Here is a 14,636-nt window from a genome sequence, read left to right on the forward strand (position 1 = left end):
ACAGCTCAGCATTTATTTTTGGATCCAGCTCACTAAAAATACCTCCGCCTTCCTGTTTGATCACTCTCCCTTCTGACCTGAATGAATCGCGGACCCAGCGGCCCACCCCACCCTCTGTCGATTGTCCTTTAAAGGAGTAGGGCGTGGGGACGGATTCCTGCCGCTCCGGGAACCGCGGCTAGCGGACTGGGCAGGCAAGAACCCGCAGCACTGACGTCAGGGCAGCGCTCACTGTGCTGTAGCCTCAGGCCCAGCCCCGGATTCCCAAAGTTGGGGGGAGCGGCTCGCTGGGATTGGCTGGCCAAGTGCGAGCGCCCACGCGGATTGGCTGGCAATGTTTTAGAGGGAGTCCCACTCTCCAATTAAAGGGCCCGCCGCGCCCCGCTGCGCGCAGAGCTCCTCCAGGGCCCGCGAACTTGGTTGGCCATTCAGCCACCGCTGTCCCAGCTGAGCGCCCTCGCGCCTCTGTCTGAGAAGCCAGGCGCTGTTTCTCCAGCCCATAGAAGATGGCAAAGGTGGCCAAGGATCTCAACCCAGGAGTTCAGAAGGTGAGTTGCGATATGTCTGTATTTACCTAGGCACTTTCTTTTCCCTGTTTCTCTCTCCCATGTGTTCGTGGAGACTTAGCTAGTAGTGAGAAGGAAACTCATTAAATTCCAAGACTTCACAGAAAACCAAATAGTTGGGAGCACTTGCTTAAACTAACTGGCAACCCCCGCCAAAAAAAAAAAAAAAAAAGCCTTTGTGTAAAATATTTGCAGTGGCTCTTAGTTCTTTGGTGATGCAAATTAAAATTTAGGTAAGGTAAAACCTAACTTTTTACATGCTAATCCAATGGTCTGTCCGGGGAACCCTTCCTTCCTTCTCTCCCTTCCCCCTCCAGCGATTGAGGTGAGGGTTGGGGGGAGGAGTGGTGTGTACTATTTACTCACAAGGAATCCCCTCTTTTGCCCTCACCTTAGTGTTTTGTGTTTTTCACACACATGTTTCTTTAGTTGGTGATGTTGGCACTGGCAGCAGTTCCAGAGCACGGGAACTAATTTCTGTCTCCAGGGTCTGCACGTTTCTCTTTCAAGAAGGGCTGGCCCGGAGCCCAGAAGGTCACGGGTGAATTACTGCAGGAGGGGCCTGCAGCTGTGCCTGTAGCTCCAACACCCACTGGTTACTTACCTGAATGCGGTTGGGAGAGGGCACAGGCTTTCCGAACATGAACTGGAAGAGAACAGAGACGGTCTAGGCTAATGGAGAAACTGAGTCAGAGAGCCCAGGGTCAGAGAAAGTTGGTTCCAGCAGGCAGCAGAGAATGAGGAGAGCCTTAACATTAAAACCCTGCCACTTCTTAGCTGCACCCTACTGGCCAAGTCACTTTTCTGAGTGCCACTTTCTCTGTTTACAGTGCCAGAATGATAGTCCCCACCTCCCTCCCAGCAGCAGTAATAGTAATAGTACACTGTGGGTTAATCTCCCAAAGCAGTGTTCCCCTACCCCCTCCTGGCAACCCGCCTTTTAAAAAAGATCTAATAGGCTTTACTGAGGGATTCATGAATCAAGGTAGTACCCTATGTGCTAAATGGAGAGGTACTCCAAGAAGTTATAATAAGTTAATTTAAAACTTTGATTTCAGGGCAAAGTCCTCCTTAGACATTTGCCATTACCTGTGGGGTAGAACAAGGCGGGGGGAATTATGTCAGAATCAAAATTAAAATGCAAGCCAGCCATTTAGAGGCTCAGCATTCACGCATCTGATTTATAGCTGCACCACTGCACAGCTGACCTTTGCCAACTCCCACAGAGTCCAGCGGACCCATGTTAATGTGTATACCGAGTCAGACTTCATCAGAGCATTTCTCTGGAATGTACCATGCTGCCTTGCATTTGCCAGACTACTTGCAGAATCAAGTCATCTCTCCTTCTATGGAATTCTCATAACACTTTAGACCATCATAAGATACCTATTCATTTCTACCTACTAGCGAGTCAGGCATGCACTGCTCTTAATTCTCTACACATCTTTCTAAAGTCCTTAAGGGTAAAGTTTTCTTGCTCACCTCTGTTCCAGCAAAGCATGTCACACACAATAAGATTCAATAAACCACAAGTGAACCTTTGAGTATCCGTTCAGCTAAGACCAGAATGTTCGCAAACAGTACATTTTGTGCATTGCGTTTTTTTAAGTTGAAGCTCCAGGATGTTTGTGTCTGAACTACCTCCCCAAATTTATTCCAAGTAAAAGAGTTCAGGGCTGAATAGGCAGAGCCCCACTGTCCTCTGGAAAGTCAGATGATTTCAGTGGTTTTAGCACCAGCTGACTGACGGTTGGTGTGTAAGATGAGACAGGATGCACAGAAACCCCCTCCTCTCTGAAAATTAAGGCCACAGTTGGAGGAAGCCTTGTTTGATTTTGTTTTTTGCTTTTATAACTTGATTTCTTTTTAAAATTAAAGTACAATTGACATATATTAGTTTTGGGGTGTATGACATTTACAGGGTCAGGCAAGAGGAGGTTTATTGTTCATATGGAAAGTAATACAATAATATAAGAATAAACCCTTGCGTTTCACATACTCACAACTGTAAACCTACTCTTGTCCCACCCTGCAGTGGCCTTATACCTTATGATGTGACCCGCATGATTAGTAACCATCTGTCACTGTACAAAGTTCTTATGATACTTGAACTGTATTCCCTTGTCTTGTTTTCATTTTTCTTTGCATAGCAGATCATGATTATCTAGGTTAGAGATGGAACATGTTCTCCTTCTTGTCCCCTCTGGTGCCAACTTGCTCAGCCTGCAAAGGGTTTATTTTTCATTTAGATCTAATTACAGGCTTAGAGAAAGAATGTGGTGCGTAGAGATGAAAGGACAGATATTTTTTACCTCTTGGGACTGTGACAATCAGTAGGAAGATCGCCACTTTGTAGTTTAACCAATGTCTTCAACTCAAAAAGTCAAGGGAAGGGAGTGGAAGCTCTCCTCACTGAGCATTACAGCAGTGATTAAACACTGTGCCATATCAACAGCATGCTGAAAACCTTTTATTGCATATTTACTTGTTAAATCTGTAACCGTGTGGGGTTTTACAACGTTTGGCTTCAGGGTGCATAATCACACTTAGGCACTTCAAAAACGATTTCATAGGCTCCGAGAGCTGCAAGGGACCTATTTACAAAATGAGAAATGGTTTTAAATGGCGTATGAGCTATCTCCACTGTCCTGCCCCCAAGAGAAGGGGGTGCAGGGAATCCCCAGCAGCTGAAATGTCATAAAAAGTCTTCCAGAGAGAACACATAGTAGTTTTGGATGTCACAAACCAGTCCCAGGCACACTGAGGGACTCACCGTGGGTCACAAACACAGTAGCAGAGCTTAGAAACAGTTAAGGCAAATGCTCCTGTTGGATGGCTGCTCTTAAGTTATTGGTTTTTCTACTGGGAAATAGCAGTTTTGTAGCACAGAGAATCCCCTAGAATGATGAAATAGCCAACAGCTCTGGGTAACAAAGGGCTTTGGAGGCCAAATACCATTTCTCTTGGTGGAATCAACCATTATTGTAGATTTGTTCTTCTATTGTTTATTAAGTATATTTAAGAATTTTGAGTATTAATATTCCTGTAAACAGATCTGGGTTCAAATCCCAGCTCCACCACTTACTAGCTGTGTGCTCTTGGGCAAGCTAAGTAACTTCTGAGTCTGTGTCCTTGTCTTAAAACTAGGGAGACAATATCAGCAGCTACCCCCCACAGTGACTGTGATTATGAAATGAGATGATGTATATAAAGGGACTCAGCACATGAACTTTCAAACAGAGTTGGTCATTACCATTGCCAGTGGCAGCTTCCTTCTGTGGCTATGTGAATGCTGAAAGGAGTCTTTGGGTGAATGAAGGACACCCTTTTCTTCACACTGCTTTATAACTAGAGCAAATAATTTTCATTCAGTGTAACCAAAACCCATTGCTCAGCCAGATGAACCAAAGATCGTTCTAGCCCAACGGATATAAAATCTGCTTATGCAGAACAAAGATGGCCAGTCATCAGGCAGTTCACTCTGGAGTCATAGAACTGCTCTGGAAAGGAACATGGAATTCTTCTCACTTTTGAGAGAAGGAAACTGAGGTCCACAGGGCTCAAACCCCTCATCGGAGGTTGCTGAGAAGGTGTGCTGAAGCCTGTTAGGCTCTGTAGGAATACAGGCCCCTTGGTTGCCAAGGAACTTGCAGGAATTTGGAAAGAACTAGAACAAAGAGATCTAAGAGCATGTGCACTGTTGACAGCGTGTGCCAATGGACTGGCTCCAAAAGGTTCTATTTTTCACCCCTCAGCACAATGTTGGAGGAGTGTTCAATGACAGTTCTCCTAAGTGCATTGCCAGGTTCGGCTGGGCGTCTCCCTCCACCCTGTCCACATCACATCCCTCTTGGCTTTCCTGTCCTTCAACTTTCTCCTCCCCTCTGTACTCAGCCCTTCCTGCTTTCACCTCCAGTTCCTTCAGTGTGCAAAACCACTGGCGTGTCGCCTGGGTGAGCCAGTCCAACATAAACACGGCTCCTCGAGAATTGTCGTTGGCTCCCTCAATCTTAAAAATATATTAAGCTGTCACTTAAAAACCTTAATAGACAAGGCATTGGAGACATGCCCATAGGTGTATAAGCAATTTGGCCTAAAAGAAAGCCTTATTTAAAAAAATAAAGAAAGAGAGAGAGAGAAAAGGAAGAAAAAATAAACTACCTAAGACCTTCTTAAACAATGTTCAAAAACAGATGCCGAAGCCATTACTTTGGAAATTGCAGATGCTTGTCATATTATGCAGACATGTCTGAACATGTGGAGCTGGGGACTGATGACTGACTGCCACCTGTGGTGACAAGAGGCAGGGAAAGGTCTCATCACAGAGCATCTCTAGGCTTTAATCTAAGCCATTTAAGCTCCAAGATCTTCTCCTTGCCCAGGGTTTACAACAGTTCTCCAAGAAGGAGAGTGGAAAAATACTTTGCCATTCCCCTCCAAAGATTCTACAATTTAATCTCTCCACATTAACTGACAAAAGGTAAGAAGTAAGAAAAAGAATAGAATCCAGCAAAGGCTGGGGACCAAGAAGGAGGGACCGATGCACAGGCCTTTATGTGTAGCTTCCTTTCCACCCCTACTCCAACCACTTCTGGTGATAACAAAATAAGGAGCAGAGAAGTGAGGGAATGTATCCTCCTGCAAGCCACTAGAGTCAAATTTAGAAGAGGTATTTGATTTGACTTTGAAAAGGAGAACCTTTCTTTCCAAGTTGCATATTCAAAAGAACGTGTATAAAATAAAAATATGTCATGTTATTTAAGTCCAGACCTTGGGAGTTCTTATGTCCCTAGTGTTCCTCCAATATTGTTTAACTATTTATTCTAAAACAACTTTTCTGGGAAGGAGTTGGGTTGTTACAATAACTGCAGGCATTCATGCACTGAGTGACTTTGGGCAGGTCATTTTCCCAGGAAGTGGCAGACCATGAATGAGAAATTCTAGTACACTGACCCTTCTTGTACACCAGACTGTCTCCCAAATAACAATGATTATGGAAAAATAGACCTAAAAGTCTATTTCACTGGAAGCAGAATTGTAAAATAGCTTTTCAAGACACCCAGAAGAAGAAAGAGCTGTTGCTTTTTAAGTGCCTTTGTCTGGAAACCTACACCCCCCACACACACACTGCCCCTGTTATTTGGCTGGCAGCTGCCACGATCTCACCAGATGCAGGGCCAGTCACTTCCACAGGAGTCCCTCCAGATCATGACATTTCTTTAACTCCTCATGGAACATTTGGTGTGTCCGGCACCCATTGTGGAGCTTTGCACATATCAGTGGTACAGATCTACAGAAGCCCAAGAAATGTTTTCTGTTAAGCTTTTATGGAAAGAATTCAACAAGAACTTGGGTCTCACATGTGCCCCTATAAACTTATAGAAAAAGAGGGGTGTGTGTGTGTGTGTGTGTGTGTGTGTGTGAATTTTAGTGGCTGAGATTTACATTTACATCTAAATCCCATTATCTGAAGTGTACATTCACAAAATTTATACAAAAGTTGTTTTCACAAAAACAGAAACAATAATGTGATTACAAAGCCTTGTAAAATTCCCAGATCAACTTTTTGACCCATTGTCTGCTCTTTTATATGAGAAGCAAACCTTTTTACATTCTTTTTCTCAGAAGGGACATGTTTGGCCTTACTTTTACCATTTATATGCGTTCTTGTCCCCTAAGAATTCTGTAGAAAGACTGATTCATCTGTTCTCTGTTAGGACAGACAAATTTGAGGAAAGATACAACAGAGGGAGGAAAAATACTTCTTGAATGAACATATCTTCTCTCATTTTATCTCATTTAGCCTTAAGGACTACCATGCAAAAGTATTAATGTCCTTTTACACATGAGTAAATTAAGGCTAAGGGTTTAAATGATTTGCCTAAGATCATATGATGGCAGGTTAGGAACACAAACCCAGTTTTCTCTAATTCCAAAACATAAGCTCTTTCCACTACAAGAAGAAACAAGAAGGTTTTCGTCAGCAGTAGAAGTCAAATGGAGAGAGACTATGATTATTACTATGAGTTTCACAGAGATCAAGGTCTTCCTACAAGTGATAGTCTGATTCAGGAATCACCCAGCATTTGCTAAATGTTACTAGGCATCTGTACCTCTCTGATATTTCTTGGTCACTACCAGGTAATAAACTGCCACCCACACCAAGTCAAAGCCATTTCCCAGGTGTATGCAGAGCAAGGGCTTTCTAGAGTTCACGGTTCCCATTTTTCTGTAGACTGGTAGGCTTCTCTAGGGAAGAATTCTAGGCTGATAGACAATCTAAGGAGTCACACAGTGTTATCCTGAAATCACTGAAGAAACAGTAGCACTTGACAAGAAGGAAAAAAAAGATCCTAGAGATCTCAGGCCCAGCACTTCCAGGGAATTCTAGCCTAGGAATAAGCTTGTTTATCCATGCCTGGTCAGGCTGACTCATGGTCTACCCAACAGCACGTGAATCAGGACCAAGCCAAACATGGCCCAGGCCCCTACCAGGACATGATTTAAAAGGGAATAAGATTGCTGAGGGGGCAGAAACCAAAGGCTTCATTTGGCAACTCATTCTTGCAGGACAAAGGAGCACCAGGGTTCAGCATGTGAATCTCAATTTCAAATCCACATGATTTCTTTATGGATTGTTTTTCTTTTCCTCCTGTTTTAAAACCTTGGCTTCTTTGTGAAACCAATCTTTGGAGAAAATGTAAATAAATTATTATATAAAAGAGCTGAACAGAATCTAGTGATCTGCTTGGTCAATCCCTTAATGCTGTGGATGGGACATGGGGGAGAAATGGTGTATCCAAAACTTACCTGTGACATAATCGAGGGGTACACTGACTCACAGTATCCTTGATGAATGAAGGAGGAATGGTTATGTTCTATGTTCCATCACTTCCATGCTCAGAATACTCTGATTTCATGTCCACTTTATACCCTCAAACTTGAGAAGGTCAAGTGAATACTTTGGCTATGAACTTAGCTTTGGCCATAAGGTTGAGGTCATTTTGAGGAGTGGTTGGTCACATGGTATTTGGAAGCACAGACACCCAGATGTGACTCGTATTCTGCCATTTGCTACATCTGCAACCTTTGCCAAGTCACTTTCTTTCTGGGCCTCACGTTCCTCATTTGAGGAATCATGTCCTGGTTCCTCATTTGAGGAGCGTGAGGTCCAGTTAATAAGTTCTATATTTAAACAATAATTAATGAGATAAAGCACGTAAATTGCCTAGGTGCATAGAAAGGGCTCAAAAAACTATTTCCTCCTGCTGTTATTGGAATCCTCCCCATTAGCACAGAGCAGAAATCCCAGAGGTAGTTACATGCTGGAACTTGGAAGACCAAGTCCAGCGTACTTACGTCACATGTGGCTTCTAAGGTATCAGATTGCAGGACCTTCTCTTTGTAGCTAAACTTAGACCTAGCCATAAATATATTCAGGCTTCATATATGCAAAATCATTACAATGACAACAATTTGCCCTGAGTATCTGGTTGCCACACTTCCAAAAAGCAGCCCTTCCCTTGCCTGGAGAGGCAGCCAGTCATTGGCCCCAAACATGTGATCTTACACAGGCACTTACCTTCACCAAGCCTCAATGTCTTATTTATTCAGCACATACTATGTGTCAGGTGCTGTGCCGAGTGCTGAGTACAAGACAGTGAATGAGAAAGTTTTGGTCCCAGCCATGTAAACTTGAGTCTGGTGGAATTCATTTCTCATAAAGGTGGGGAAAATGCCATATAACGCCATCACACACACACATACACACACACACACACACACACACACACACACACACACCTCTTTTTCTCTTTCTTTGCTACCCTACCCTCCCTCAAATTTTCTAGCCCAACACACATCTGAGCCACACCCCAACCCTGGTCATCTCTACAGTGTAACAGTGGAATGAGCATAAATCTCCCAATTGTTGCATTTAAACAGAGCATTGAATAAAGAGAATTTTGGGGCAAGGGGGACTGACCACCACTGGCAGCTCCTAGATGCCACTAGTAACCAGTGGCCACTTCAGCCTCCTTGCAGATCAGTGGTGGTAGACAAGTTGTCTGTGCTCAGTCTATGTCTCCAGAGGCTCTGTCCTTCATGGTATTGATATCAGGGGCACCCAAGGGCAGGAGCATGGGGAAAGGGCTCTTGGCTGACTAAGATTCCATAATAAACCCACCTTAAGAAGATGGCATCTATTTGGGCTGTATGACTAAGTGGCATTTCCAGGTACTGATTTGTGAGTCTAAGCCCTGAGGTGACTGACCTTGCTCATCTGTTGGCTGTAAGAGGTGGAGGGGGAGTCTAGCCCTGCCCTTAACCCAGAGGAAAGCCACCCACCTCCCACCACCTGTCCTCCCCACCCCAGTCCTGGCCCTGTGGTCAGTGGTATCCTTGTTAGGATGATCTGGCCTTAATATGGGAAGGGGTCAGCACCTGGAGCTTCTTACTCTAGAGGAAGTCTGGAAAGGATATTTTTTTAAAATCTTGTCAGTAGATAGAAGAGAGGTTAAAAACCAGGGATCTGTGGATAGAATTGGGGGTACCAAGAAATGTAAATTAAGAATATCGCATCCTTATACACACAACCTCTAACTGAATTTCAGCATTTCCTTCCATTGTGAGTGAAGACAAAAGCCCTGGCAGTTTAGCATCCTCTGTGCTTTTTTAAAAAAAATCAAAGCTATTGCACATGACATTTACATTAGAAGAAGAGAGCTAGATGCAGGCCCTGCACCCTTGATACCAGATGGAAAACTCGTATTTTCATAACCTATCCCAGTGGTGGCAGATGTCCAATGTACTTATCTCCCATTCTGCAATGGTAGTGATTAGGTCCATTGGTAGATCTTGTTAATTAATTTAATAAAGACATGAATGTTACTAAATCACAGATTTTTTATATTGATGTTATTCCAGTAAAATCAGTTTCCTTTGTAGTTATATATATTTTATTATATACACTTAAAATATTGTTCTGAGAAGGGATGCTGTCGTGTCAGACAGTCAAAAGAATCTAACTATATTAAGACCTCCATTGAAATGAAACTCTAACAGTATTCTACATACTCATAACAAATATGTACATGTGCACTTATAAACACACACATGCACACAACTCAAGATTGAGATCTGAGGTTCTCAGGGTAGAAAAACTGAGTTTAAATCTCAGTTCTGTCACGTTTTCTATTACCTTGGACGAGTCACATTAACTCTGAGCCTCAGTTTCTTCATCAATAAAATGGGCCTAAAAATTGTTTTTCTCACAGCAGTAATCTATTAAGTTCTTAGCACAGTACTTCACAAATCATGAATGTGTATTAAATATGAGTTGTTTACCACTGTTAAAGGAACTAATGAGAGTGAAGTGGTAAAGAGAATAAGAATATTTTCATGAAACTTATTCATAACTCTGGTTTGTCCAACTGTAAAAATTTATTTTGTGTAAACATATTATGCAAGTATTATATGCCAGGGAGTAAGCTGGGAAGTAGAGAAGTAAAAGGAAAGGAATCCCAGAGGCTGATGTTTTCAGAAAAGGAACAGCCAGTTCAGCCATCGAAGATTACACCAGTGTCTAAAGACCTCGGTCAGAGGTACACATGGAACTCCGTGATATCAGAAGGGGAAGTGCTTCACCTTACCTGGAGAGGTCAGGGAAAGCTGACCAAAGAGGTGACATTTGAGCCAGGTGTTGAAAGACAAGGATGAATAAGCTGTTAGGATCAGGTCACAGTCCAGTTTTATGCCTTCCAAGCCTGACACCCATGTGTGCCATCCTGTTTAACTTCTAACTGGGGAGTATCATCCATCTTCCACTGTGGAGAAACACATCCATCTGTATCCGTCCATGATGCATATCTGTTACTTTCTCATCTGAGATCTTGTTCCTCTTGCCTCGCAACCAGAACCCTTTGGGGTGGTCGGATGGCAGGGCCCGCCAAGCTGGCCTGCAGAAAGCATCCTATGGCCGTTCTTCTTAGGACTCTCCTGAGCCCAGCAGTGGAGCGCCAGCAAACCCAACCTCACTGACTTTGAATTTTTGGCAGGAAGATGTAGATTCATGTTGTAAGAGAAGAAAATAAAAGATAACTAAGGATAGGCAATAAACATTGAAAGCAAGGGACAAAAAAACCACACACACCCCCTAGATTCAGCACACTGCCTGTGTGAAAACATGAAAACATTTCAAAGAGCCTTCACCTGTAGACGCCGATGTTATTTAAATGATTATTAGGAGGAGCAGAATCCCCAGGAGGATTCCTCAGTGAACTGTGATGAAGAAAATCAGCTTTTGAAATAAGGGGACTTGACTGACAAGATCCAGAATTTTGCACTGTTCCGATTTCAGATTTCTGACTTGGTCTGTGAATACACGTGCTTCTTTGTCCTGTGTTAGAGCAGATGATGCATCAAAATGAAAAAAAATGCATAGTCTGGTATTGAAATGCCACTAGGATGGTTGTTCTTGATTTTTATCAGTTGCGTATGGTACATTAAACCAAGGAAAAAAGAGATTCCAGAGGTTTCCATGCCAAGTAACTGAAAAAAATGAGATTATGGGAATCATCCCTGTGTTTGAAAGGACCCGAAGAAGGAGCAAGTTGGTGGGAAAGCTGTGTTTCTTCATGTCTGTCCTTTTCCACGGCCAACAGGCCCAGACAGCCTGCAGGGAGAACACGGCTGTGAGATGCACGCTGATTAGGACACCTACTGTCACCTGCTCTGTGCCTTTCCTGGGGCCCAGCCCTGACTGGGACCATCGCAGGGGAGTAACCATATACCTATCCAAATAATTCTTGTACTGTATATTTTAACAATCAGAATTTATTTTTAAGCAGTGGAATGGGCCTTAGAGATTCTCTAGGTCAACTTCCTTGATTAACAGACAAGGAGATATATCTGAGAGTTAGTGACTTACTCAAGGTCACAGAGCTTGTTGTAGAAAAACCAGGATTTAGAATTTAGGGTTTCAAAGCACTTCAAGTCCAGAAAGACTTCAAAACTCTATTTTTGTCTAAGCTCCCCATCTAAAACCTTAAACACGAGATGAACTGGGCAGCCAGATGCTGTAAGAATACCACTGGTGAGCACTTATACCTCCTAAAGGATCTGGTTTTTTTGTAACCTTTCTAATTATTAGACAGCTCTTTTTGATTTGAGCTAAAATCTCTCTGTCTCACTCTCCAACTTCTCTCTCTGTTTCCTTAATTCAAGATGCACCGGCCACTTTTTAAAACATTTTTGTTCTGGTTCACCAACCATCTCCTACTTATGAGTCAGGATTAAGGTGAGACCATCTATGTTGGGGTTACTTCCTGCCTTCCAGGAGACCTCACATATGCGTTTAGCTGTGACTGACACACAACCCCCAAGTTTTGTTCAGCATCAGTTTTGTGACTTGCGGCACCTCCGCCAACTGGGCAGGTGGTTTCCCTCTCCTCCCATCATTAGCCAGCGGGCAAGGCTCTTCCACACCACCAAACTCTCCTGCTTCTTAGAGTTTTTAAGTGGGGAATGTGCCAAGGGAATGGAATAGGAAATCTCAAAGCACTATGAGAAGTGCTCTAAACCCTCATCATAAATACTAATGCAAAATTAGCTCTGTTTCACGTGCAAAGTACCTAATTTATAAAAAGGAGGGAAGAGTAATATGAAATCAGAGAAGGCTACATAGGAAAAGCTGAAAACCTTGGAAAATAAAGGAAATACCTTTTAAAGGCTTTTTTAAATGACTTACAAAGTTGTCATGGCTTATTACTGTATGGAATGCCAAAGGAGTGGTAGAGTCCTCTGAGTTTTCTATCCTTGTGACCTTCCCATCTGGAGGAAATGAATATGAAATGTTCATTTCATATTCAATAAATATGAAAGCTGGTCATTAAAATTAACTTGCTTTCATTAAGAGATACCACTAAGACAGTGAAAGACAATCCACAGAGAGAATATATTCCTAATACATATATCTGACAAAGGATTGTATCCAGAATATGCAAACAACCTGTAAAATCAAAAGTTTTTAAAGGCAATCCAACTTTTTAAAAAAATAAGTCGCTTGACATGTCAAAAAGGAAGGTGTCCAGATGACTAATAAAGTGTAGGAAAAGGTAACAAACCTCATTACTCATCAAAGAAATACAAATTAAAATGATAATGAGATAGCATTACATACCCAAGAGAATGGTAAAATTAAATAATGGCAATGGCAAGTGTTGACAAAGATGGGGAGCAACTGGAACTCATATATTGCCAGGGAGAATGTAAAATGATACACTCATCTTGGAAAACTGTTTGGTTGCTTACAATAAATGTAAATATATATTTACCCTGTGGTCCAGCAGTTTCACTTCTAGGTATATAGCCAAGGAAAAGGCTCACTACTGCCCATAAAAAAAAAACTTGAGCAAGAATAATTGGAGCAGCTTTATTTATAATAGCCAGACACTGGAAATAATTCAAACCTCCATCAATTGGAAAATGGGTAAACAAATTATTTTATATTTATACAACAGAAAACTCATTAGTAGTAAAAAGTATCTAATATTTGCTACAAGAGTAATCTTAAATATGTTTGACAGATGTCAGACACAAAAGCCTATATTGTAATTCCATTTATGTGATCTTCAAAACCAGTCAAAATCCATGGCGATAGAAGTCAGAATGGTGAGTCTGTTTATAATGAGAGGTTGTTACTGACTAGAAAGGGGCAGGAGGGTACCTCCTGGGGCACAGGAAGTGTTCTGTCTTTCTCTGAACGGTGGTCAAAGGGAATATACATATAATCAAGTGAATACTTGAGATCTGTGGATTTTTACTACATGTAAATTTTCCTTGAAACACTGTTAGAAGTAAAAAAGACAATATTTGATAAATAATTGGAAAGTGTTATGTGTCCAAACAGCAGCAGGATGTGGGGACAGGAGGCTGAGGGCTAGGTTCTCACTGCAGCCCGCGGAGCTCTCCTGTCAATGGACAGCTTTGTCCCAGGGACCTGCCCCTGAGGGTTCTTTTGAATTTTCCCATCGACTGTAGTCTGGAACTACAGCTTCTGTGTGGTGAGTCCCTTTTCAGCCTCACCTCTCGCTGCAACATTCTGCCGCCCCCATACTGATGTGTCACTCGTTCCCTAACCATGTTTTCTTCCTCACGTGCATGCTGACAGGACTTGTCCCGGGGACAAATTCCTGTCCATTCCCATCTCCCTCCTCCACGAAGCTGTCAGTGCAGACCAGGGTCTCTCTCCTCAGAACTCCTAGCATGCATTTACTCTCCTACTAACAGATTTTTGTTTTCTGAATGGCGCTGGAACACATGCAGGCAGCCCTGCCTGATTGACTCCTGTACCATAATATCCTGCAGGTGCCTAAATTCTCCACTTAGAAGCTTCAGTCAGGGACCACACCTTATGCTCCTTTGTGTGCCCCCAGAAAGCCTGGCATACAGCAAGGGCTCAGACATGTCAGTGGACAGAAAAGGAAATGGAATAAAGTAAGGATATGGGAGCGAGAAGGAAAGGCATCAAAAGAAGCAAGAGCAAGTCATTTCCTGGAGACCAGGGATCCTGGGGGTAGAAAGGGAGCGAGAACATGAGAGCGGAGGACACAACACAGACGCGGAACAGAGTCGGTGAGACCGTTCGCCTCTCCCAGTGCCCAACACATGTTGCTTAATCTAAAACCTGACTCATGGACCAAGATCAGAATTGGTGGGGTAGGAGTGGAGCCAGGGGAGTGGGGAGGATTTTCCTTGGTGATGTTTAGGAAGGATCTTAAGATGAAAAGGAAATGAGAGTGAGAGGTTTGAGGAAGCACAATTCCAAGCCAGACTCTGAATTTTTAATGTCTGGTTCCAAGTTTATTATCTGCCTGCAAACTTGTCTACAAAAGGATTGACTTCAGGATGGCGGATGAGCCAAGCCTTTGACGTGTTTCCTTCCTTCAGACCCCTAACTTGAACCTTCATCTGAACCCAAGGCCCCCTGTTTCTGGCTGGAAATCTCTGGAGAACAAACTCCAATGGTTTCCATGGTCTGGGAGGCGGCTGGCTCAGATCTCTAGACGACAG

At 42.9% G+C, this 14,636-nt stretch overlaps 1 protein-coding gene across 2 annotated transcripts in view; it reads left to right on the forward strand.

The window, feature by feature from the left end:
- The first annotated feature begins 404 nt into the window (after positions 1–404).
- Positions 405–14,636, forward strand: part of LMCD1 (LIM and cysteine rich domains 1) — a 56,909-nt gene continuing 42,677 nt past the window's right edge. For both annotated transcript variants that reach the window (XM_037134747.2, XM_037134748.2), the window contains exon 1: positions 405–548. In XM_037134747.2, the coding sequence (XP_036990642.1) occupies positions 507–548 (42 nt within the window). In that variant the 5' untranslated portion in view covers positions 405–506. The remainder of the gene's footprint in view (positions 549–14,636) is intronic.

Source organism: Artibeus jamaicensis, unplaced genomic scaffold, assembly GCF_021234435.1.
Source record: "Artibeus jamaicensis isolate MK-2021 breed Jamaican fruit bat unplaced genomic scaffold, CSHL_Jam_final contig_519, whole genome shotgun sequence".
Classification (NCBI taxonomy): Eukaryota; Metazoa; Chordata; class Mammalia; order Chiroptera; family Phyllostomidae; genus Artibeus; species Artibeus jamaicensis.